Below are 27790 nucleotides of genomic sequence, written 5' to 3'. Positions count from 1 at the left end.
GAATCGTTTTTCCCAAATAAGTGAGGGAGTTTGCATGGAAAGGAATTCGGAAACACAAATCAAGGCAAATAATAGTCCATTAGAATATGAAAACATATCACATTCGGAAGAAAATTTTGACCCCATTTCCATATCACTTGAAATTGAAAAGCATTCCTTAGAGGATAATGAAATGTACAAACAAAATATTACATCAGATAGTTTTAATATTTTTCATTATAAAAAAGAAGGGCAGGTAATTCCAAGAACAAAAAATTATACTTTATTGAAACAATTGTGAAAAGTAACATTTGTTATGAAGCGTTGAGATCATATAGATGTGAATCCAGTGATTTTCGAAAAAAATATGTCAAGGACTCGGATTGGGCAATAAAAAATATGTGGAAAAAAACAGATATGTATACTATTATTATAGAAAACATATCGCAGGTATGAAAGCGCGTCAAAATAAACGAAGTTCTTCACCATTTAGTGAACACTGCAATGTAAAAAAAACTTATATCTGTTCAACGCCAGGAATCGAGTCAGAAAAAAAATAGTTGTTCCCTTAGTTTGAATCGTTTTTCCCAAATAAGTGAGGGAGTTTGCATGGAAAGGAATTCGGAAACAAATCAAGGCAAATAATAGTCCATTAGAATATGAAAACATATCACATTCGGAAGAAAATTTTGACCCCATTTCCATATCACTTGAAATTGAAAAGCATTCCTTAGAGGATAATGAAATGAACAAACAAAATATTACATCAGATAGTTTCAATATTTTTCATTATAAAAAAGAAGAGCAGGTAATTCGAAAGACAAAAAATTACACTTTATTGAAACAATTGTGAAAAGTAACATTTCTTATGAAGCGTTGAGATCATATAGATGTGAATCTAGTGATTTTCGAAAAAAATATGTCAAGGACTCGGATTGGGCAATAGAAAAATATGTGGGAAAAAACAAATATGTATACTATTATTATAGAAAACATATCGCAGGTATGAAAGCGCGTCAAAATAAACGAAGTTCTTCACCATTTAGTGAACACTGCAATGTAAAAAAAACTTATATCTGTTCAACGCCAGGAATCGAGTCAGAAAAAAAAAATAGTTGTTCCCTTAGTTTGAATCGTTTTTCCCAAATAAGTGAGGGAGTTTGCATGGAAAGGAATTCTGAAACAAATCAAGGCAAATAATAGTCCATTAGAATATGAAAACATATCACATTCGGAAGAAAATTTTGACCCCATTTCCATATCACTTGAAATTAAAAAGCATTCCTTAGAGGATAATGAAATGAACAAACAAAATGTTACATCAGATAGTTTTAATATTTTTCATTATAAAAAAGAAGAGCAGGTAATTCGAAAAACAAAAAATTACACTTTATTGAAACAATTGTGAAAAGTAACATTTCTTATGAAGCGTTGAGATCATATAGATGTGAATCTAGTGATTTTCGAAAAATATGTCAAGGACTCGGATTGGGCAATAGAAAAATATGTGGAAAAAAACAGATATGTATACTATTATTTTAGAAATCATATCGCAGGTCTGAAAGCGCGTCAAAATAAACGAAGTTCTTCACCATTTAGTGAACACTGCAATGTAAAAAAAAACTTATATCTGTTCAACGCCAGGAATCGAGTCAGAAAAAAAATAGTTGTTCCCTTAGTTTGAATCGTTTTTCCCAAATAAGTGAGGGAGTTTGCATGGAAAGGAATTCGGAAACAAATCAAGGCAAATAATAGTCCATTAGAATATGAAAACATATCACATTCGGAAGAAAATTTTGACCCCATTTCCATATCACTTGAAATTGAAAAGCATTCCTTAGAGGATAATGAAATGAACAAACAAAATATTACATCAGATAGTTTCAATATTTTTCATTATAAAAAAGAAGAGCAGGTAATTCGAAAGACAAAAAATTACACTTTATTGAAACAATTGTGAAAAGTAACATTTCTTATGAAGCGTTGAGATCATATAGATGTGAATCTAGTGATTTTCGAAAAAAATATGTCAAGGACTCGGATTGGGCAATAGAAAAATATGTGGGAAAAAACAAATATGTATACTATTATTATAGAAAACATATCGCAGTTATGAAAGCGCGAGTTACATATCCCACATATTCCAGCACGTGGCAAGGATGCTGACCAAGCACCTACGGAGCATCCGTCCATGGAATCTTTCCGTTATCGAATTATTTTTCATTGTCATTATAAATAAGATTCAGGGCCACTAATTGATCAGTCTTGACTTAGTCTTCGCGATTTTTTGTACGAATCATTCGTCACAATTATCATACATTGTAATATTTGAAATAAAATAATTTTTTCTAATTACAGTCTCTCCCACAAAACTTAACTGGCGCAGTCGACGGAGTTTTTGTGACGTTCTATCCAGAAACCTGCAAAAATCCGAACCTATCATCCAGTGGGTCCATCCAGGAAACCGCATGGAATTAGCATTCTTCACTAAGTGGTGAGTTATACTGATATATTGATTCTTTTGCATTTTATGTCAGACTCCTCTAAAATACGGTCCGATTCAATCCTTGAAGACGATTCTGATTTAGAGCAAGATTCATTAAACTCTTTCAAAAATCTTAGTATAAAACCAATTTCTATTAATTTAAATACAAATAAGATGGCTACTGTTCCAAATTTTGATTCGAAAGATTTGAGCATTATTCCTGATTTCGATGGAAATCCTAACAAACTTCATAGATTTATTGCGGCCTCGGAAGCCTTGTTAGGTCATTATTTTGATGTAAATAACACCAATAACTTTCAAAATTTGCTTTTATTAAATGGCATTCTTAATAAATTGCATGGTCGAGCTGAAGAAATAGTAGTTATTTATGGGGCTACAAACAACTGGATTGAAATTAAAAATGCTCTTATTCAAAATTTTAGTGATCAAAGAGATGAAAATAGCTTGAACCAAGATTTAGTTAATTCTAGGCAAAATTTCAATGAATCCCCTCAAGAATTTTATGAAAGAATTTTACATTTATTGAACACTATTTGCAATTATATCGACCTTCGGTGCAGAGCCGAAGATCAAGAAAGTAAAAGAGTATTTTTCAAAAATCAAGCTTTAAAGACCTTTCTGGCAGGATTAAGAGATCCTTTAGGCCCTATTATAAGAGCTATGCGGCCAGATTCATTAGCACAGGCACTTCAATTCATCCTTGAGGAGGACAATATCAAACACCTTCAAAAATGTAATAATTTTACTATTCCTAAACGACCAAACCAAAATAGAGCTAACTTTAGAACATCTTTCAACATGAATTCACGATTTCCATCTCCCCATTTTTCGTCACCTCATTTTCCAAGACCTAATCAATTCTCCAGTACACAAAATGCACAAAGATTTCCAAGTAGACCAATAAATTTACAACGAAACCCAAATTATACTCCTTCCAGATTTCCAACCCATTCTCAAGTATTCAAAAGACCGGCCCAAAACTTTCCGACTCCAATGAGTATTTCTACCAATAATACTGCTTCCAAATTCCGTCAAAATTACTCCACTTCACGCGATTTTCCAAACAGATCCCGTAATCCAGATTTTATCAGCGAAGAATTATTCAACACCGAAAATTTGAATTACGAAAGTATCGAATCGGAACATACTACTGAAGAAAATTTCCGGACTTTACCAACAAAAAACCCATCGAGTTGATAGAATATCATGTTTCCAATAAACGAGAACTGCCTTTCATATCTATTCAAAATCCTCCTCTGAAACTACTTATAGATACAGGTTCCACTAAATCTTTTTTTAATCCTCAACTCGCAAAGCAGTTTTATTCCCACTTCATTTTCCGGAAACCATTCATTGTATCCACTGTCCATCAAACTTCACACCATGAATTTTGTGCTAATATACCAATTTTTCCTGAATTTAACCAACGTGGCGATTTCGAATTTTACTTATTCAAATTTCACACCTTTTATGATGGCCTTATAGGTTTAGATAACATAAAACTTTTAAATGCAACTCTGGATTTTCAAAATTCTAAGTTAATTACACCATCTTCTCTTGTAGCGATTCATTATCATGAAACCGCTGCGAAACTTCCATTCAAAATTAAAGTTGATTCCAATTCAACAATTATCACTAAAATCCCTGTGAAACCATTATCAGGTGAAACCATGGTTCCCAACCAAATTATACAAAATTGTGAAATACCTGAAATTTCAACTTTTTCATGCAATGCCAACGTAGAAATTTCGAATAAAACTGATGAAGATATAATATTAATTTTGAATAATCCGATAGACTCTTTTCCTTTTATTACTGATGATTTCGAAATATATCAAATAGATACCAACATTTGCTCAGATAATAGTGACATAGAAAAACTTATTAGAACTGAACATATGAACGAGGAAGAAAAATTTCATATTCTTAAATTATGCAAGAAATATTCCGATATTTTCCACAGAGAAAATCAAACACTTTCATTTTCGAATAAAATTAAACATTGCATCATTTGATGTTGAAACAAGGAATCATTAGGCCTAGTCAGTCTCCATGGTCATCTCCTATTTGGGTAGTCCCTAAAAAGACAGCTGAGACAATAATAATATATACCGACAAACATGAAAATGAGGGTGTCTATCTTCTTTTCTTCCTCTCTTCTAATATGTGCTTTAGGCATACATGTCTGGTCTCCAAATCCCATCTATTATAAAGATATTGGCCTCTTGATGGAACCAGTAGGTGTGGCCCTACATCATCAAACTGTTTCCACTATCCGCCTTTCCCTAGCTTTCACGATACCAAGAATCAACATGACCATAACACAACGGTGTGGGATTCAATCTGCAGAAGTGGCCATGGCAAGTAATGAACTCCAAAAAAAATAGACAATGGCTGAAGGACCGAAATCCAGTAAACCAGGTCGAAGCCCAAACAACACGTTCAGAAAACCAGGCAGAAGCCCCAACAACTCAACCAAGAGTTCCATTCTTCACCCCATAATGGAAGTACTGAGGAGGGAGGAGTTACATATCCCACATATTCCAGCACGTGGCAAGGATGCTGACCAAGCACCTACGGAGCATCCGTCCATGGAAACTTTCCGTTATCGAATTATTTTTCATTGTCATTATAAATAAGATTCAGGGCCACTAATTGATCAGTCTTGACTTAGTCTTCGCGATTTTTTGTACGAACCATTCGTCACAATTATCATACATTGTAATATTTTGAAATAAAATAATTTTTTTTTAATTACAGTCTCTCCCACAAAACTTAACTCGCGTCAAAATAAACGAAGTTCTTCACCATTTGAAGAACACTGCAATGTAAAAAAAACTTATATCTGTTCAACGCCAGGAATCGAGTCAGAAAAAAAAAATAGTTGTTCCCTTAGTTTGAATCGTTTTTCCCAAATAAGTGAGGGAGTTTGCATGGAAAGGAATTCGGAAACAAATCAAGGCAAATAATAGTCCATTAGAATATGAAAACATATCACATTCGGAAGAAAATTTTGACCCCATTTCCATATCACTTGAAATTGAAAAGCATTCCTTAAAGGATAATGAAATGAAGAAACAAAATATTACATCAGATAGTTTTAATATTTTTCATTATAAAAAAGAAGAGCAGGTAATTCGAAAAACAAAAAATTACACTTTATTGAAACAATTGTGAAAAGTAACATTTCTTTTGAACCGTTGAGATCATATAGATGTGAATCCAGTGATTTTCGAAAAATATGTCAAGGACTCTGATTGGGCAATAGAAAAATATGTGGAAAAAAACAGATATGTATACTATTATTATAGAAAATATGTCGCAGGTATGAAAGCGCGTCAAAATAAACGAAGTTCTTCACCATTTAGTGAACACTGCAATGTAAAAAAAAAACTTATATCTGTTCAACGCCAGGAATCGAGTCAGAAAAAAAAATAGTTGTTCCCTTAGTTTGAATCGTTTTTCCCAAATAAGTGAGGGAGTTTGCATGGAAAGGAATTCGAAAACAAATCGAGGCAAATAATAGTCCATTAGAATATGAAAACATATCACATTCGGAAGAAAATTTTGACCCCATTTCCATATCACTTGAAATTGAAAAGCATTCCTTAGAGGATAATGAAATGAACAAACAAAATATTACATCAGATAGTTTTAATATCCCAAGATCTATCTACCAATTATCTGAAGAAACTCCTAATAGATCTGGCTCGTTACCTACAAATTCCCAGAATGTTTATATTTTACCAAAAACTATGTTCAAAGATAATGACAGATAATTTCGGTTATAATTCTAAACATGTAAGTTATCTCCTTAAATTTCTTTTTACAATTCGACTCTCAATATATGTTGATTTACTGTTTTGTCTTTGTACTGTTGTTTTCTCTTTCCATGTACTTTTCTGTTGCTGTCTTTTATTTTATTACTGTTTTCATACATCTTTGTATTTGTCTGCAGATGCCTGAAGATGGCCCTAATTTTGTAAGGGCCGAAACATATGTAGCAATTGTAAATAAAGAATTTGGAGCAGACACGAAAATTTCATCTTTTTCATTATCTATCAGACTCCAATGAACAGGATGGATAACAGATTTGAATAATAATAAGATGGATTAATTTGTTTTTCCCTATTATTTGAAAAACCGTATAAACCATTATACCAATAATTATGCAGCATAGTTGCAACAATTATGGTTGCAAAAAATTCATTATCCGCATAGGCAATTGTAAAGTAGATGTCTTCTCTTCTTCGTTGAACTTCTGTCATCCTCAGCCAATAACTCTGTGTGTCAGAGTTGTAGAAAGGGATATTGCAAAAAAGACACTTTTATTTGAAAAACCTTCTGAATATAAGAGGAAAACTATTTTGAAATGAAAAAAACTTTAATACAATTAGGGAACTTACAGTCTATCAAATCGGATGCAACTGTGAGGAAAATTAAATCCGAAGCGATTGCATACAAGGACAGAGATGCAGACGATATAATAGATTTGATAAAAATGCAAATAGATCACGGAGAATATATTCAAGAAGTAGCTGCACGGCAACTAAGCCACACAATGGCAGCAGCCATATTTGTGTTTTGTGGCAGATCATATTCCATCTTCCATATACTTCGACTATTTCCACTGAATTTAGCTAAGTCAACCTTTCTTAAATTAGTTCCATTTCTGATTCATTATAATTTTTATAACATACATTCATACCGCTTTTAATTTTTTCATTTCTAAAATTTTTGTTGTTCATAAAATGGTTATGGATTCCAAACGCTTTAATATTTCGAACCAAATAATTGACGCAATATTACTTGAAAAACCTAATTGTTTCTTTGATGACTTGATCAATTTGAATCCCAAAGAACCAATTCTTCACGGAATGAGTTGATTTTGTAAAATTAAATCCTTGAAATATCCCAGTGTTATTTATAGATTTATTCAAAGGAATAAGAAAACTTTAAAAAATATTTTTCATTATAAAAAGAAGAGCAGGTAATTCGAAAAACAAAAAATTACACTTTATTGAAACAATTGTGAAAAGTAACATTTCTTATGAAGCGTTGAGATCATATAGATGTGAATCTAGTGATTTTCGAAAAATATGTCAAAGACTCGGATTAGGCAATGGAAAAATATGTGGGAAAATACACATATGTATACTATTATTATAGTATACACTACTCTACTATTTTGAACAGTCTCAAATGAGCCGACCAACGAAAACAAACAAGAAGAGGAAATCATTTTTGACGTGACAACTCCAGAATCATTTAAAATCATAACCCCAATGACATCCAACGAATAAGTTGGGAAATAACTCAAAATAAATTATTTCGAAGGTAATAAAAGAATTAGATCTCTATCCAACAAAGTGTTTAGAATTTTATAATACTTATAAATTGTTTGATTGTTCTTGTTGTTTTTTCCATTGTTTATATTGTTTTTTACAGGCTAAAAAAAGGGTACTGCCCGAAACGTCGCCAATTACTATTATATTTTGAATAATATCAAACCCTGAATATCAGATACTGTTATTCTTTGATTATTATAGAAAATATATTACAGGTATGAAAGCGCGTCAAAATAAACGAAGTTCTTCACTATTTAGTGAACACTGCAATGTAAAAAAACTTATATCTGCTCAACGCCAGGAATCGAGTCAGAAAAAAAAATAGTAGTTCCCTTAGTTTGAATCGTTTTTCACAAATAAGTGAGGGAGTTTGCATGAAAAGGAATTCGGAAACACAAATCAAGGCAAATAGTTGTCCATTAGAATATGAAAACATATCACATTCGGAAGAAAATTTTGACCTCATTTCCATATCACTTGAAATTGAAAAGCATTCCTTAGAGGATAATGAAACGAACAATCAAAATATTATACATCAGATAGTTTTAATATCCCGAGATCTATCTACCAACTATCTGAAGAAACCCCTAATAGATCTGGCTCGTTACCTAAAAATTCCTAGAATGTGTATATTTTACCAAAAACCATGTTCACAGATCGCAGCATTTTCGAAGGGACATCTCAAATTGACCGTACCTCATGGCCGATCACAATGAAAAATAATAAGATGGATTAATTTGTTTATTCCTATTATTTGAAAAACCGTATAAACCATTATATCAATAATTAAGCAGCATAGTTGCAACAATTATGGTTGCAAAAAATTCATTATCTGCATAGGTAATTATAAAGTAGATGTCTTCTCTTCTTCGTTGAATTTCTGTCATCCTCAGCCAATAACTTTGTGAGTTAGAGGAGTAGAAAGGGATATTGCAAAAAAGAAACTTTTATTTAAAAAACCTTTTGAATATAAGAGGAAAACTATTTTGAAATAAAAAAAACTCTAAAACAATTAGAGAACTTACAGTTTATTAAATCGGATGCAACTGTGAGGAAAATTAAATCCGAAGCGATTGCATACAAGGACAGAGATGCAGACGATATAATTGATTTGATAAAAATGCAAATAGATCACGGAGAATATATTCAAGAAGTAGCTGCACGGCAACTAAGCCACACAATGGCAGCAGCCATGTTTGTGTTTTGTGGCAGATCATATTCCATCTTCCATCTACTTCGACTATTTCCACTGAATTCAGCTAAGTCAACCTTTTTTAAATTAGTTCCATTTCTGATTCATTATAATTCTTATAACATACATTCATACCGCTCTTAATTTTTGCATTTCTAAAATTTTTAAATTTTTGTTGTTCATAAAATGGATATGGATTCCAAACGCTTTGATATTTCGAGCCAAATAATTGACGCAATATTACTTGAAAAACCTAATTGTTCCTTTGATGACTTGATCACTTTGAATTCCAAAGATCCAATTCTTCACGGAATAAGTTCATTTTGTAAAATTAAATCCTTGAAATATCCCAGTGTAATTTATGGATTTATTGAAAGGAATAAGGAAACTTTAAAAAATATTTTTCATTATAAAAAAGAAGAGCAGGTAATTCGAAAAACAAAAAATTACACTTTATTGAAACAATTGTGAAAAGTAACATTTCTTATAAAGCGTTGAGATCATATAGATGTGAATCTAGTGATTTTAGAAAAATATGTCAAAGACTCGAATTGGGCAATAGAAAAATATGTGGGAAAAAACAAATGTGTATACTATTATTATAGAAAATATATCGCAGGTATGAAAGCGCGTCAAAATATACGAAGTTCTTCACCATTTAGTGAAAACTGCAATGTAAAAAAAACTTATATTTGTTCAACGCCAGGAATAGAGTCAGAAAAAAAATTAGTAGTTCCCTTAGTTTGAATCGTTTTTCCCAAATAAGTGAGAGAGTTTGCATGAAAAGGAATTCGGAAACACAAATCAAGGCAAAGAATAGTCCATTAGAATATGAAAACATATCACATTCGGAAGAAAATTTTGACCCCATTTCCATATCACTTGAAATTGAAAAGCATTCCTTAGAGGATAATGAAATGAACAAACAAAATGTTACATCAGATAGTTTTAATATTTTTCATTATAAAAAAGAAGAGCAGGTAATTCGAAAAACAAAAAATTACACTTTATTGAAACAATTGTGAAAAGTAACATTTCTTATGAAGCGTTGAGATCATATAGATGTGAATCTAGAGATTTTCGAAAAAAATATGTCAAGGATTGGGCAATAGAAAAATATGTGGGAAAAAACAAATATGTATACTATTATTATAGAAAACATATCGCAGTTATGAAAGCGCGAGTTACATATCCCACATATTCCAGCACGTGGCAAGGATGCTGACCAAGCACCTACGGAGCATCCGTCCATGGAATCTTTCCGTTATCGAATTATTTGTCATTGTCATTATAAATAAGATTCAGGGCCACTAATTGATCAGTCTTGACTTAGTCTTCGCGATTTATTGTACGAATCATTCGTCACAATTATCATACATTGTAATATTTGAAATATATATTGATTCTTTTACATTTTATGTCAGACTCCTCTAAAATACGGTCCGATTCAATCCTTGAAGACGATTCTGATTTAGAGCAAGATTTATTAAACTCTTTCAAAAATCTTAGTATAAAACGAATTTCTATTAATTTGAATACAAATAAGATGGCTACTGTTCCGAATTTTATTCGAAAGATTTGAGCATTATTCCTGAATTCGATGGAAATCCTAACAAACTTCATAGATTTATTGCGGCCTCGGAAGCCTTATTAGGTCATTATTTTGATGTAAATAAAACCAATAACTTAGTAGTTATTTATGGGGCTACAAACAACTGGATTGAAATTAAAAATGCTCTTATTCAAAATTTTAGTGATCAAAGAGATGAAAATAGCTTGAACCAAGGTTTAGTTAATTCTAGGCAAAATTTCAATGAATCCCCTCAAGAATTTTATGAAAGAATTTTACATTTATTGAACACTATTTGCAATTATATTGACCTTCGGTGCAGAGCCGGAGATCAAGAAAGTAAAAGAGTATTTTTCAAAAATCAAGCTTTGAAGACCTTTCTGGCAGGATTAAGAGATCCTTTAGGCCCTATTATAAGAGCTATGCGGCCAGATTCATTAGCACAGGCACTTCAATTCATCCTTGAGGAGGACAATATCAAACACCTTCAAATAGACCAATAAATTTACAACGAAACCCAAATTATACTCCTTCCAGATTTCCAACCCATTCTCAAGTATTCAAAAGACCGACCCAAAACTTTCCGACTCCAATGAGTATTTCTACCAATAATACTGCTTCCAAATTCCGTCAAAATTACTCCACTTCACGCGATTTTCCAAACAGATCCCGTAATCCAGATTTTATCAGCGAAGAATTATTCAACACCGAAAATTTGAATTACGAAAGTATCGAATCGGAACCTACTACTGAAGAAAATTTTCGGACTTTACCAACAAAAAACCCATCGAGTTGATAGAATATCATGTTTCCAATAAACGAGAACTGCCTTTCATATCTATTCAAAATCCTCCTTTGAAACTACTTATAGATACAGGTTCCACTAAATCTTTTATTAATCCTCAACTCGCAAAGCAGTTTTATTCCCAATTCATTTTTCGGAAACCATTCATTGTATCCACTGTCCATCAAACTTCACACCATGAATTTTGTGCTAATATACCAATTTGTCCTGAATTTAACCAACGTGGCGATTTCGAATTTCACACCTTTTATGATGGCCTTATAGGTTTAGATAACATAAAACTTTTAAATGCAACTCTGGATTTTCAAAATTCTAAGTTAATTACACCATCTTCTCTTGTAGCGATTCATTATCATGAAACCGCTGCGAAACTTCCTTTCAAAATTAAAGTTGATTCCAATTCAACAATTATCACTAAAATCCCTGTAAAACCATTATCAGGTGAACCATGGTTCCCAACCAAATTATACAAAATTGTGAAATACCTGAAATTTTAACTTTTTCATGCAATGGATTGGCCAACGTAGAAATTTCGAATAAAACTGATGAAGATATAATATTAATTCTGAATAATCCAATAGACTCTTTTCCCTTTATTACTGATGATTTCGAAATATATCAAATAGATACCAACATTTGCTCAGATAATAGTGACATAGAAAAACTTATTAGAACTGAACATTGAACGAGGAAGAAAAATTTCATATTCTTAAATTATGCAAGAAATATTCCGATATTTTCCAAGGAGAAAATCAAACACTTTCATTATCGAATAAAATTAAACATTGCATCTAAACCAAAGATGACATCCCTGCTTATACGAAATCTTACAGATACCCGTACGTTCATAAAGAAGAAGTAAAAAACCAGATAAATTTGATGTTGAAACAAGGAATCATCAGGCCTAGTCAGTCTCCGTGGTCATCTCCTATTTGGGTAGTCCCTAAAAAGACAGCTGAGACAATAATAATATATACTGACAAACATGAAAATGAGGGTGTCTATCTTCTTTTCTTCCTCTCTTCTAATATGTGCTTTAGGCATACATGTCTGGTCTCCAAATCCCATCTATTATAAAGATATTGGCCTCTTGATGGAACCAGTAGGTGTGGCCCTACATCCTCAAACTGTTGCCACTATCCGCCTTTCCCTAGCTTTCTCGATACCAAGAATCAACATGTCCATAATACAACGGTGTGGGACTCAATCTGCAGTAGTGGCCATGGCAAGTAATGAACTCCAAAAAAATGAGACAATGGCTGAAGGACCGAAATCCAGTAAATCAGGTCGAAGCCCAAACAACACGTTCAGAAAACCAGGCAGAAGCCCCAACAACTCAACCAAGAGTTCCATTCTTCACCTCATAATGGAAGTACTGAGGAGGGAGGAGTTACATATCCCACATATTCCAGCACGTGGCAAGGATGCTGACCAAGCACCTACGGAGTATCCGTCCATGGAATCTTTCCGTTATCGAAGTATTTTTCATTGTCATTATGAATAAGATTCAGGGCCACTAATTGAGCAGTCCTGACTTAGTCTTCGCGATTTATTGTACGAATCATTCGTCACAATTATCATACATTGTAATATTTTGAAATAAAATAATTTTTTTTTAATTACAGTCTCTCCCACAAAACTTAACTCGCGTCAAAATAAACGAAGTTCTTCACCATTTGAAGAACACTGCAATGTAAAAAAAAACTTATATCTGTTCAACGCCAGGAATCGAGTCAGAAAAAAAAATAGTTGTTCCCTTAGTTTGAATCGTTTTTCCCAAATAAGTGAGGGAGTTTGCATGGAAAGGAATTCGGAAACACAAATCAAGGCAAATAGTAGTCCATTAGAATATGAAAACATATCACATTCGGAAGAAAATTTTGACCCCATTTCCATATCGCTTGAAATTGAAAAGCATTCCTTAGAGGATAATGAAATGAACAAACAAAATATTACATCAGATAGTTTTAATATTTTTCATTATAAAAAAGAAGAGCAGGTAATTCGAAAAACAAAAAATTACACTTTATTGAAACAATTGTGAAAAGTAACATTTCTTTTGAAGCGTTGAGATCATATAGATGTGAATCTAGTGATTTTCGAAAAATATGTCAAGGACTCGGATTGGGCAATAGAAAAATATGTGGAAAAAAACAGATATGTATACTATTATTATAGAAAATATGTCGAGGTATGAAAGCGCGTCAAAATAAACGAAGTTCTTCACCATTTAGTGAACACTGCAATGTAAAAAAAACTTATATCTGTTCAACGCCAGGAATCGAGTCAGAAAAAAAAATAGTTGTTCCCTTAGTTTGAATCGTTTTTCCCAAATAAGTGAGGGAGTTCGTATGGAAAGGAATTCGGAAACAAATCAAGGCAAATAATAGTCCATTAGAATATGAAAACATATCACATTCGGAAGAAAATTTTGACCCCATTTCCATATCGCTTGAAATTGAAAAGCATTCCTTAGAGGATAATGAAATGAACAAACAAAATATTACATCAGATAGTTTTAATATTTTTCATTATAAAAAAGAAGAGCAGGTAATTCGAAAAACAAAAAATTACACTTTATTGAAACAATTGTGAAAAGTAACATTTCTTTTGAAGCGTTGAGATCATATAGATGTGAATCTAGTGATTTTCGAAAAATATGTCAAGGACTCGGATTGGGCAATAGAAAAATATGTGGAAAAAAACAGATATGTATACTATTATTATAGAAAATATGTCGAGGTATGAAAGCGCGTCAAAATAAACGAAGTTCTTCACCATTTAGTGAACACTGCAATGTAAAAAAAACTTATATCTGTTCAACGCCAGGAATCGAGTCAGAAAAAAAAATAGTTGTTCCCTTAGTTTGAATCGTTTTTCCCAAATAAGTGAGGGAGTTCGTATGGAAAGGAATTCGGAAACAAATCAAGGCAAATAATAGTCCATTAGAATATGAAAACATATCACATTCGGAAGAAAATTTTGACCCCATTTCCATATCGCTTGAAATTAAAAAGCATTCCTTAGAGGATAATGAAATGAACAAACAAAATATTACATCAGATAGTTTTAATATTTTTCATTATAAAAAAGAAGAGCAGGTAATTCGAAAAACAAAAAATTACACTTTATTGAAACAATTGTGAAAAGTAACATTTCTTTTGAAGCGTTGAGATCATATAGATGTGAATCTAGTGATTTTCGAAAAATATGTCAAGGACTCGGATTGGGCAATAGAAAAATATGTGGAAAAAAACAGATATGTATACTATTATTATAGAAAATATGTCGCAGGTATGAAAGCGCGTCAAAATAAACGAAGTTCTTCACCATTTAGTGAACACTGCAATGTAAAAAAAACTTATATCTGTTCAACGCCAGGAATCGAGTCAGAAAAAAAATAGTTGTTCCCTTAGTTTGAATCGTTTTTCCCAAATAAGTGAGGGAGTTTGCATGGAAATGAATTCGAAAATCAAGGCAAATAATAGTCCATTAGAATATGAAAACATATCACATTCGGAAGAAAATTTTGACCCCATTTCCATATCACTTGAAATTGAAAAGCATTCCTTAGAGGATAGTTTTAATATCCCAAAATCTATCTACCAATTATCTGAAGAAACTCCTAATAGATCTGGCTCGTTACCTACAAATTCCCAGAATGTTTATATTTTACCAAAAACTATGTTCAAAGATAATGACAGATAATTTCGGTTATAATTCTAAACATGTAAGTTATTTTCCTTAAATTTCTTTTTACAATTCGACTCTCAATATATGTTGATTTACTGTTTTGTCTTTGTACTGTTGTTTTCTCTTCCCATGTACTTTTCTGTTGCTGTCTTTTATTTTATTACTGTTTTCATACATCTTTGTATTTGTCTGCAGATGCCTGAAGATGGCCCTAATTTTGTAAAGGCCGAAACATATGTAGCAATTTTAAATCAAGAATTTGGAGCAGACACGAAAATTTAATCTTTTTCATTATCTATCGAACTCCAATGAACAGGATGGATAACAGATTTGAAAAATAATAAGATGGATTAATTTGTTTATCCCTATTATTTGAAAAACCGTATAAACCATTATATCAATAATTATGCAGCATAGTTGCAACAATTATGGTTGCAAAAAATTCATTATCCGCATAGGCAATTATAAAGTAGATGTCTTCTCTTCTTCGTTGAACTTCTGTCATCCTCAGCCAATAACTCTGTGTGTCAGAGTTGTAGAAAGGGATATTGCAAAAAAGACACTTTTATTTAAAAAACCTTCTAAATATAAGAGGAAAACTATTTTGAAATAAAAACACTCTAAAACAATTAGGGAACTTACAGTCTATTAAATCAGATGCAACTGTGAGGAAAATTAATTCCGAAGCGATTGCATACAAGAACAGAGATGCAGACGATATAATAGATTTGATAAAAATGCAAATAGATCACGGAGAATATATTCAAGAAGTAGCTGCACGGCAACTTAGCCACACAATGGCAGCAGCCATTTTTGTGTTTTGTGGCAGATCATATTCCATCTTCCATCTAGTTCGACTATTTCCACTGAATTTAGCTAAGTCAACCTTTCTTAAATTAGTTCCATTTCTGATTCATTATAATTTTTATAACATACATTCATACCGCTCTTAATTTTTTCATTTCTAAAATTTTTAAATTTTTGTTGTTCATAAAATCGATATGGATTCCAAACGCTTTAATATTTGGAGCCAAATAATTGACGCAATATTACTTGAAAAACCTAATTGTTCCTTTGATGACTCGATAAATTTGAATCCCAAAGATCCAATTCTTCACGGAATAAATTCATTTTGTGAAATTAAATCCTTGAAATATCCCAGTGTAATTTATAGATTTATTCAAAGGAATAAGGAATTTTTAAAAAATATTTTTCATTATAAAAAAGAAGAGCAGGTAATTCGAAAAACAAAAAATTACACTTAATTGAAACAATTGTGAAAAGTAACATTTCTTATGAAGCGTTGAGATCATACAGATGTGAATCTAGTGATTTTCGAAAAATATGTCAAGGACTTGTTAAATCGTTTGAGGTATTCATTAACAAACGTTTAGTGGAAGACTGGTTTATTGAACATATTCAATTTATCAAAAATGCGCCGGTACATTCTGTACAACAAACATGTTATACACATGTACAGTTACACCAAAAGTAAAATCAAAGATTGAACACAACTTCATAACAGGGCTCGGATTGGGCAATAGAAAAATATGTGGGAAAAAACAAATATGTTGTGTGTGCTTATTCTAATGTCAATTTTGTATTTTTTAGAGTCCTGAAGAAGACCCTAATCAGGGTCGAAACGTTAACGAATAAGATGAAATAAATAAGAGAAAACCTTATATAATCAATTTCCCTTCACCCCTCAAACTAAAGAATATTCAACTTTCTGGGAATTACACTAAGTTCACAACAAATATGTATACTATTTTTATAGAAAATATATCGCCGGTATGAAAGCGCGTCAATATAAACGAAGTTCTCCACCATTTAGTGAATACTGCAATGTAAAAAAAACTTATATCTGAATCGAGTCAGAAAAAAAAATAGTAGTTCCCTCAGTTTGAATCGTTTTTCCCAAATAAGAGAGGGAGTTTGCATGGAAAGGAATTCGGAAACAAATCAAGGCAAATAGTAGTCCATTAGAATATGAAAACATATCACATTCGAAAGCAAAATTTTGACCCCATTTCCATATCACTTGAAATTGAAAAGCATTCCTTAGAGGATAATGAAATGAACAAACAAAATATTACATTTGATAGTTTTAATATCCCAAGATCTATCTACCAATTATCTGAAGAAACTCCTAATAGATCTGGCTCGTTACCTATAAATTCCCAGAATGTTTATATTTTACCAAAAACTATGTTCAAAGATCGCAGCATTTTCGAAGGGACATCTCAAATTGACCGTACCTTATGGCCGATCACAATGAAAAATAATAAGCTGGATTAATTTGTTTATCCCTATTATTTGAAAAAACGTATAAACCATTATATCATAATTATGCAGCATAGTTGCAACAATTATGGTTGCAAAAAATTCATTATCCGGATAGGCAATTATAAAGTAGATGTCTTCTCTTCTTCTGTCTGTCTTTCTGTCATCCTCAGCCAATAACTTTGTGTGTCAGAGGAGTAGAAAGGGGTATTGCAAAAAAGACACTTTGATTTAAAAAACCTCGTGAATATAAGAGGAAAACTATTTTGAAATAAAAACACTCTAAAACAATTAGGAAACTTACAGTCTATTAAATCGGATGCAACTGTGAGTAAAATTAAATCCGAAGCGATTCAAGGACAAGGACAGAGATGCAGACGATATAATAAATTTGATAAAAATGCAAATAGATCATGGAGAATATATTCAAGAAGTAGCTGCACGGCAACTTAGCCACACAATGGCAGCAGCCATATTTGTGTTTTGTGGCAGATCATATTCCATCTTCCATCTACTTCGACTATTTCGACTGAATTCAGCTAAGTCAACCTTTAGTTCCATTTCTGATTGATTATAATTTTTATAACATTCATACCGCCGCTCTTAATTTTTTCATTTCTAAAATTTTCATTGTTCATAAAATGGATATGGATTCCAAACGCTTTTATATTTCGAGCCAAATAATTGACGCAATATTACTTGAAAAACCTTTTTGTTCCTTTGATGACTTGATCAATTTGAATCCCAAAGATCCAATTCTTCACGGAATAAGTTCATTTTGTAAAATTAAATCCTTGAAATATCCCAGTGTAATTTATAGGTTTATTCAAAGGAATAAGGAAACTTTAAAAAATATTTCTCATTATAAAAAAGAAGAGCAGGTAATTCGAAACACAAAAAATTACACTTTATTGAAACAATTGTGAAAAGTAACATTTCTTATGAAGCGTTGAGAGACAAAACTTAACTCGCGTCAAAATAAACGAAGTTCTTCACCATTTAGTGAACACTGCAATGTAAAAAAAACTTATATCTGTTCAACGCCAGGAATCCAGTCAGAAAAAAAATAGTAGTTCCCCTAGTTTGAATCGTTTTTCCCAAATGAGTGAGGGAATTTGCATAGACAGGAATTCGGAAACAAATCAAGGCAAATAATAGTCCATTAGAATATGAAAACATATCACATTCGGAAGAAAATTTTGACCTCATTTCGATATCACTTGAAATCGAATATTGATTCCTTAGAGGATAATAGATTCCTTAGAGGATAATAGATTCCTTAGAGGATAATAGATCTGGCTCGTTACCTACAAATTCCCAGAATGTTTGTATTTTACCAAGAACTATGTTCAAAGATCGCACCATTTTCGAAGGGACATTTCAAATTGACCGTACCTTATGGCCGATCACAATGAAAAATAATAAGATGGATTAATTGGTTTATCCCTATTATTTGAAAAAACGTATAAACCATTATATCAATAATTATGCAGCATAGTTGCAACAATTATGGTTGCAAAAAATTCATTATCCGCATAGGCAATTATAAAGTAGATGACTTCTCTTCTTCGTTGAACTTCTGTCATCCTCAGCCAATAACTTTGTGTGTCAGAGGATTAGAAAGGGATATTACAAAAAAGACAATTTTATTTAAGAAACCCTCTGAATATAAGAGGAAAACTATTTTGAAATAAAAAAAACTCCAATACAATTAGGGAACTTACAGTCTATTAAATCGGATGCAACTGTGAGGAAAATTAAATCCGAAGCGATTGCATACAAGGACAGAGATGCAGACGATATAATAGATTCGATAAAGATGCGAATAGATCACGGAGAATATATTCAAGAAGTTTATTTGCCATTCAACGTAAAAAGGAGGTGGGGTTTGGATGGAACTTGAGACACATAATGTAGATGGGCTAGGCTGGTGTAATGACCAAACGAATGGAGCTTATTTGATAAACGATCCTTTATACAATGGAATCAATGAGCTACCTGTTTATGCGGGGCTAGATGCCTTACGGATGCGATGAGAGGAAAAAGCAAAGCTGATCCCATACACGCATTATTAACGTATATAACAAATTGACGTTATTGAAAGCGTGTCAAAAAATGAACAATTTTATATTAAGTCGCAACAGACAGCGTTGATAGAAAGCCCAAATTTCTTAGAGAAATGAAGAGAGTATTTTTTTATTCGGCGGTTATAAACTTGACGAAAACACAAAGAATATTTTCCGTTTTCGAAATGATACCCTTGGAAAACAATTCTCAAAATCTTCAATGATTTCAGAGTATATTGTGAGAAAGATAATAGGTGGCCTGTATTTGGGGCAGTCGTGACCGACTTCCGTTATGCTAATTTACATGCAATAAGCAAATCTTGCAATAGATACACCCTCTTAGAATATCTCCAAAAGTGTTTTGTCATATGTACAGCGGAGACTGAGCTCCCTGATTCATTCATAACTATTAATTAATGCTGTTCTCATTTCAAGTTATCAGAAAACACGCTGATGAATGTTTCACTGATAGAAATAAAGGCAACTTCGTTCAAAGTGAAGATCTAATAGTACAAGTTATGAATTTTGAAGCTGAATAATGGTTTCATCATTTTTCTCTTCTTTTATTGAACCCGTTCGTGAATGACGAATAAGATCTCAGATCCCACGAATATGTTTCAACTTTATGCAGAAGTATCAAAAGAATATATACAGGATGTCCCAGAACTCAACGTCAAGCCGAAATGGGGTGGCAGGATTGATTGTAACCATCATAAGAAAAATCAGAAGAAAATCTATCCCATGCAGTTTGAAAATTATGGGCATTTAAAAAAAAAACTAGAAATTTGGTCGAAGTGTAACCATTTGTCGGTTATTGTGGTTAATTTTTATAATTTTTGTTTATTTGAGCTTTGGAACCGTAACCCGTACCATTTCTAGAATTACAGTCAAAAGTAATGACACAATTGCCCCAAGTTTCTCAGAATTAATACTATTTGTTAAACTATGAATTTAAAATTTTCAAAATTTGTCAACTTTTATAGGCCCTCCTTTAAAAAAAAATGTACTAGAGTGCTTTGGCAAATGCCATTAAAAGTTGGCGCGTTTAATCAGGATTGTAAAATGGTACAATACTTGTTAGTTTCATACTGAAAAAAAAAAGAAGAAGAAAATAAAAACCTCAAGTAACCCGATTTTTGCTAACCCATTCTACTCAGTCAAAATGTTTTTTATTCGCACAAGTTCTTGGTAGTTTCTTAATTTTGCGGCAAAATGATGAGAGAGATGGGTAGTGGACATGTTTGCTAAGAGCGGGCGAGACAGATAGTGACGCCACGCAGTGAGACGATGATGCGTCATTTACACGAGTGGTGCACCGTTCACTCACGGAGAGCGGCCATTTCCCGAATCAAATACGGGCTGGAGGTAGACCTCGCTTTCCTTACGAGCAAGAAGTGTTGGAAGAGGTCGCAGATGATCAGTTGATGTGTACGAGTTGTCAGAACACGATCTCGCTGAAGTGGTCGATCCATTACCGGAGCACGCTTCCTCAATTTCATCAATGTACCCTCTAGGTTTGGGGTTAGTAGACTTCACTCCCATTAAGGAGTCTTCTCCTGCGTTATCTCAAGGTGTCAGCGAGGTTGACATTTTTACAGCTGACTTAAAGAAAGCGGTTGCCTCCCAAAAAGACTTGGAGTGAGTTTACATTGGTAACATCATATTAACCAATGCAATACAAGTTCCGATATTTCTTCACACAGAGTTTGGAGTGAAGGAATTTTATTTGAATCTTTAGTTCAGCAAACACAAAAAAATCATTTCATCAAATATAATTTTTTATATAAAACTTTCTCTCATTCTACAAAAAATTTCATTAAAACATAATTAATATCCACAAATCCTCTTGATTATCATTCACACTTGCAAATTAAAACAGAAAGTTCACGATACCTCATCTTGAAGCAGAAGAAGAAGTGGTCATTATTCGACATCGTCATTGAAAGAGGATCAGAAAAAGATATTTTTACGAATGTTGAAAGCTTGCTCGAGAAAATTGAAAAATTCTAAACCTTCGAATATTTACGATGATTTAGTAATTGAAGGTAACAAATAAATAATAGACGACAATTCCAAAGAGCATCTATTTTACATGGGCGGACCTGGTGGAAAGGAAAAAACTCATCTTTACAATACTCTCATAACCGTCTACTTGCGGTTGAGGAGTACAATCCTCATGTTCGCAATTTATTAAAACACTTATACCTCTGGCCTATTTCTCTGTACTCTCGCGTCTTCTCTTTAATATTCAGTATTCTAACCTTCGCGTTTTCTGATAGAATAAAGAGGCTCTCGCAATCAATTTTCGATTGATTGCTCTATCACTGTGTAACCGTTGTGTTGATATTGGATTTATTGAACTCCTCAACGTCTAACTCTGACATCAAGTGACTTCTCATTTGAACTGCTCTGGACCATCTCTTGTTTTTAGTTGAATAATGTCTCTCTGAGTTTATAGATGTGGTTAATATTAGTTGCTTTTACTGTATTAGCTTCATGCAGGTGACATATTCATTTTATGATTGTGAACGATACTCAAATAAGTGTTTTTATACCATCTCCAACTCAATTATCTTTACATACAGTCCACTACTCTTTAGTTACAAAATCATAACACCCTCGATTTTGAACAAGTGGCTATTATTCGACATCGTCATTGAAAGAGGATCAGAAAAAGATATTTTTACGAGTGTTGAAAGCTCGCGCGAGAAAAATTTTAATCCTTCGAATATTTACGATGATTTAGTAATTGAAGATAACAAATAAATAATAGACGACAATTCCAAAGAGCATCTATTTTATATGGGTGAACCTGGTGGAACGGAAAATACTCATCTTTACAATACACTCATAACCGTTTTACGGGACGTTTTCTAAACAGTCTACTTGCGGTTGAGGAGTACAATCCTCATGTTCGCAATTTATTAAAACACTTATACAGCACATATAATATGGGACGAAGCTCCTACGACTCCTAAATTTGCCTTTGAAACAGACATTTGAAAGATATCATGAGAAGATGGGTGGAAATTGTTGTTTGTGCGGAGAGGATTTCAGACAAATTTTACCCATCCTAATAGGCGGTACACGAAATGACATCATGAATCAAACGCTCAAAGCTAGCGAGTTATGGTCGTCATTTGTTAAATTACAATTGACCGAAATCATGAGAGTGGCAAATCATCTAGAATTGGCAAAACACATTCCGACTTAAATAATTTATCATTTGACGAATGGTTATCACAACTAGGTAATGGGTCTTTCGTAAAACTCAATAAGAGGAGCGATATAAACAGTTCCGTAGACGATGAAGAAGACACCTCGAGACGTAATTTTATAAGTGGCTATTATTCGACATCGTAATTAAAAGAGGATCAGAAAAAGATATTTTTACGAGTGTTGAAAGCTTGCTCGAGAAAATTGAAAAATTCTAATCCTTCGAATATATACGATGGACCTGGTGGAACGGAAAAAACTCATCTTTACAATACTCTCATAACCGTTTTACGGGACGTTTTCTGAACAGTCTACTTGCGGTTGAGGAGTACAATCCTCATGTTCGCAATTTATTAAAACACTTATACAGCACATATAATATGAGACGAAGCTTCTACGACTCCTGAAAGAATCGACGTCTGACCACCTCATGCCTCCTCAAGATGAGGCCTCCTCACTCGACCCCCCAAAGGAGGGACCAAGGACCCGCTCAAGGTCACGCCTCGTGACGCCAGGCTCAATGATCAAAATGTCTACTCAACTGAACCGCCTCAACATCATGAAGGACATCTCAGCTGGACTCGTTGACGAGCCCAGTGAATGGACCACCTCAAAATTAGACAGCCTCCAAGAACGCCTCGACGAACAGCACAAAGGTTTTTTAAAAACCCACACTCACTTTGAGAACGCCTGGCCGGAGTCCCAAATCGAGCATCCCTACTTCTCGAACGACATGTTCGTGGAAGAAGAGTTCCTGCACGCCTCATCGTCATCTCGCATCCGTCATCTCAAGGAAGCACTCGAGCCCCCTCAACCGTCATCTCAACTGTTTCGTCGACGTCCGCTCAGCCACGCTTCCCAGATATTCCTCTTCCGGTCTTCTCAGGCGACTACTCTAGTTGGCCAGGATTCAAGGACCTCTTCCAGTCCCTCGTAATCCAGAACTCCTCAATCTCAGATGTCGAGCGTCTCCATTATCTACGATCATCTCTTCAGTCCACGCCTCTTAAGCCCTCACTGGCGCCTCGTTTCCCATAGCTTGGGACAGCCTCCTCTCTCAATATGAGAACAAACCTCTTCTCTTGGCAGCTCTTTGCGACAAGATCTTCTCAGCGCCTCAATGTTCTCCTCAAGAAAATCCTCGTCTTTACTACAAGACACTCCTCACCAACCTTGTAGAAGCTCTACAAGGTTTGACCGCTCTCGGCCAGTCACTAGACTCATGCGACTTTCTGCTGGTATACGTGATCACCAAACATCTCGACCGCTCAACTCGCGAAAAGTGGGAGTCCCAATTGGGATCCTCCACCGAATCGCCACCTCTCACCAAACTTATGGACTTCCTCCAGGCCCATACCCGCTCCTTGGAGTGGCTGGAAGAACCTGAAGACTCCTCAAAAACGCCTGCCTCAAGACCTAAAACGTCGTACTCGCACGCTGCCGCCTCTGTCACCTCATCCAAAGCCTCTTCATCGAAAGTCTGCTCAAAGCCCGTCTCGGGTGTTGTGCCACCTCGTGTTGTGGCGAAAAGCGCCGCTAAGTCTCCTCAGCGACCAGTTCGCTCCAATGGCTTGCCTTCCTATAATTGTGACGACTGCGGTGATGAACACTTCATTGTCCTCGCTACCACAGCCGTCACCCATCGGAAAGAAACGAAGTGGTTCATCGAAGACAGTTGTGCTACAATTGTCTAGGCCGTCACAATGTCCGCTCATGTAGGTCTCATCAAACATGCCGGTTATGCTCGGACCGACATCACTCCTCACTCCATGACCACATCACCATGGTCTCCTCAGCCAGAACGCCTCAAGCCTCCTCATCTAGGCCTACTTCTAAACCCAGTGAAGCTAAGCCAGTCACCTCAAGAAGGGCCTGAAAAGTTCGGGCAGTCGTCAAAACTCCTCTTAGACAACTCACCTCTCTCTCGACTGCTCTAGCCCACGTTCTCACCCCAGTCACCTCGCACCAAGCAAGACTCCTCATCGATTCTGGATCGGAACTCTCGTTCATCTCTGAAGACTTCTTAAGAAGTTTTCTTTTTCAGAAAGAAGTGGAATACTTCAAGGGGTGCAGCCAAGAATTCCACACGTACACAAACAAGAATGAAAAGAATCGAGCCTTCACAATAAGAGGGCTCGAAAATGAACCAGATATCGAAGAGATAAAACTAGAACTTGTCCAAGAACATAACATCGCCGCCCGTGGAGGTGCATAGGCTGAAAGGCACCAGATCGCCCATCTATATGACTCTGGTGACTTCCTCAAATCCGTAGAACATTTTTGGTCGGTCGAAAAATCAAAACAAATATTAGATTTCAAGGTTTGTTGGCCCGTAACTTCAAGAGGATCGTGGATGAAATATTGCATTTTTATATCTAAAAACCTGAAAAGTTTTGTTCTAGAGTTGAGTTGAGGTTAAGGCCACAGAACATTAAATACTAGATTAGGAGTCTAGCTTGATTGTTTTTGTATAGACACCATGGTTTTTGTCTATAAATGAATCAAATTCAGAAATAAAAAAGATGCCACCACAACCAAAACGACAGATTTTTCTGACGAGAGGGATGCCAGAATTTACGAGAACCCAGGACCAGATTGGGGTAGCCCTGACGGCGATTGTCCAGGTTGTCACAAAATTGCTCCAGGTCGAAGGTGAAAAGGACCTACCTGTTGTAGAGAGCCTGTCAGAAGCAGGGAAGATACTCGCAACTGTGCATCACGAGCAATCTCTGCTTCGAAGAAATCTTATTATTCCTCACTTAAATAAGAACTTGAAAGATTCCCTATCAGAGTTCAGTATGGATGGCTACCTTTTTGGAGGAAACCTAATAGAGAAAATAAGGAAGGGCAAAGAACTACATAAAGCCGCCACGGAGTTGAAGGTACCAGACTCCACTAAGGCCAAATAACAAAAAATCATTTAAACTACTGCTTCAGAAAGAACGGTCGGCATTCATTGGCAGGCAGAAGTAGCCTCAGAGGAAGGACAGGTACAAGCAGAAGTACCAGAGGGTGTCGACATAACACCAGATGGACCACGAATACCGGAAGTCCTCCAACCTACGGAGATAAAGGTAAATAGAGTGGCAGGGCTTTTAAGATTTTTCAGTCATATCTGGAGAAATTATACTTCTGACCCAGTTATCTTGTCATGGGTAGAGGGTTATAAAATTGCCTTCAAGGTACAGTAAGAATTCTTCAAATATATATTGTGATGACATCGCAGACTTCAAGGGGTGCAACCAAGAATTCCACACGTATACAAACAAGAATGAAAAGAATTGAGCATTCACAATAAGAGGGCTCGAAAATGAACCAGTGGCCCGATTCTCGAGTCCATGCGCTGCGTAAAGTATACGAGAGTATACGAGCGGCGCATGGATGAGAGCGCATAGAACCCATTGGATCTTTTCTCTAAACCATCGGCAACGTATACGTTACGGAAATGGGCGACTCGTACGATACATTTTGGCAACATCGCAAAATTGTGGGTTGTTCTGCATTGAATTAAGCTGCGCATGTCGCTCAGGTAATACTTTGAATTAAAAATGGTTCAGTTTAAGCTAAGAAAACTTTGGTTTGGAAAGAATAAGAGCAACATTATTTCAATTACTTCTCGTCACGTGTATTGCTGAAAATTTCTGATTATAACATTCTAAGGTGAGAATAGTTAGAATTATTTGTGTACTGTGTAGTGAAGGGTGAACAAGTGCGATTTCAAAATGACGACTCCATTACGCACAGGTAAAATAAGCGAGCAGCAGAAAGCGGCTCTTATAGATTACATTGCACAAAATGAGCAATTAAAGAGTGGTAAATTCACTCAAGAATTCACATATAAAAAAGCTCAAAATTGCTGGAAGGAACTGGCAATAATACTCATGGTGGTGCTGAAAAAGGTTGGCGCCAATGGAGGAAGGTGAGAAGAGAAACACAATGTTTCACATATAGATATTTAGTTGTAGATCAGAGATTCATATGTGTATAAAAGAAATTATTAATTTACATATTCACACTATTCTAGACATGGCATGATTTGCGCACGAAAACAAAATCTAAAAGTGCTGCTATAAAGGCTCACAGAGAGGGCACAGGAGGCGGTGAAGCATTCAAAGAATGTCTTACTGCAACGTAGGAGAGAATTGTGGAATTGATGTGCCCCACTTCCATTGCGGGCCATCAGGATACTTTCGAGTCGAAGGTGGTAAATGTAAGTATATTTGAACATTGTGTATACAAATTGTCACAGTATTTTATGAATCTTAATCTATTGGGTGTGTGCATTATATTTATTTCAAATCACAGATTTCAGTCGACCCTGATGTGTCCACAATTTCACCTGCGGATTGCGGCATTAATAGTGAAGCAACTATTGATGTGGAGACGGAAGACAATAGTAGTTTTGACTCAGGTATTCATACTTTCGAAACAATAGTGCTGATTATATAATAAAATTGATCAATTATTACTTCATTTATTTTTATATTTTTCAGTTACCAGAAGAACAAGGAGGGACAGGAAAATTTTAAAAGCAAATGTGGAGGCCACCAAAAACTTAATTCAGATTGGCCAAGACCAACCCAAGATGCAGCAGTGGTTTTATGAGAGAACAGTGGAATTCATGGAACGACAGACAACTGCGATGGAACAGATGGGAGCAAACATGACAAAAATGGGAGCCAGCATTGAAAAAATTGCTGCCTCTGTTGAGCAACGTCTCAAATAAAATGAATAAGATTTAAAAATAGATCTTGACATCATTCGTAAGTCTGCGTATGCGCATAGCTGCGAATGCTCTATTAGCGAATACCTACTTCCTAAAAGTGATATTCTTGACAACCCTTCGCAAAACCCTGAGAACGTCACGTTTGTGTGTTGGAAAGAAACTGTTTATAAAATAAATGAATAAATAAATTTATCTTATTTTAATCGATACAAAATGAGATCTCCTATCAGTCCAGTCAAAAGCAGGTGTTGAGATAAATTCATCACAGTAAAGCAAAACCAAATCCCTTACTCATTCAGAATTCTCGACAACAATAAATATGTCAAATTCAATTGGTTTATTAGTCAACAATATTAGTGCTGGCGGTCAAAGTGTTGAATAACATACCCCAGCAGTTTTCGACTGT

The 27790-nt window shown here is 34.5% G+C and overlaps 2 protein-coding genes across 2 annotated transcripts; both read left to right on the top strand.

Moving 5' to 3' along the window:
* The first annotated feature begins 1537 nt into the window (after positions 1-1537).
* Positions 1538-11098, top strand: LOC123306270. Its single transcript, XM_044888175.1, has 2 exons — positions 1538-2878; positions 10751-11098. Exons 1-2 carry the CDS (start codon positions 2510-2512, stop codon positions 11096-11098), a joined length of 717 nt encoding a protein of 238 aa, XP_044744110.1. The 5' UTR covers positions 1538-2509.
* Positions 11099-26590: 15492 nt separating this feature from the next.
* Positions 26591-27706, top strand: LOC123307677. Its single transcript, XM_044890080.1, has 3 exons — positions 26591-26868; positions 26964-27069; positions 27152-27706. Exons 1-3 carry the CDS (start codon positions 26812-26814, stop codon positions 27382-27384), a joined length of 396 nt encoding a protein of 131 aa, XP_044746015.1. The 5' UTR covers positions 26591-26811; the 3' UTR covers positions 27385-27706.
* The last annotated feature ends 84 nt before the right edge of the window (positions 27707-27790 follow it).

Source organism: Coccinella septempunctata, chromosome 2, assembly GCF_907165205.1.
Source record: "Coccinella septempunctata chromosome 2, icCocSept1.1, whole genome shotgun sequence".
Classification (NCBI taxonomy): domain Eukaryota; kingdom Metazoa; phylum Arthropoda; class Insecta; order Coleoptera; family Coccinellidae; genus Coccinella; species Coccinella septempunctata.
The sequence above is the reverse complement of the archived record's forward strand: the minus strand, read 5'-3'. Positions and strand labels throughout refer to the sequence as shown.

Excerpts from the sequence above, each read along its gene's own strand:
- LOC123307677 (XM_044890080.1), top strand. The coding sequence starts at position 26,812 with ATGTGCCCCACTTCCATTGCGGGCCATCAGGATACTTTCGAGTCGAAG. Across the intron at positions 26,869-26,963 it reads TCGAGTCGAAGGTGGTAAAT|ATTTCAGTCGACCCTGATGT; the intron begins GTAAGTATATTT and ends TTCAAATCACAG. Across the intron at positions 27,070-27,151 it reads CAATAGTAGTTTTGACTCAG|TTACCAGAAGAACAAGGAGG; the intron begins GTATTCATACTT and ends TATATTTTTCAG.
- LOC123306270 (XM_044888175.1), top strand. The coding sequence starts at position 2,510 with ATGTCAGACTCCTCTAAAATACGGTCCGATTCAATCCTTGAAGACGAT. Across the intron at positions 2,879-10,750 it reads CTACAAACAACTGGATTGAA|ATTAAAAATGCTCTTATTCA; the intron begins ATTAAAAATGCT and ends AACTGGATTGAA.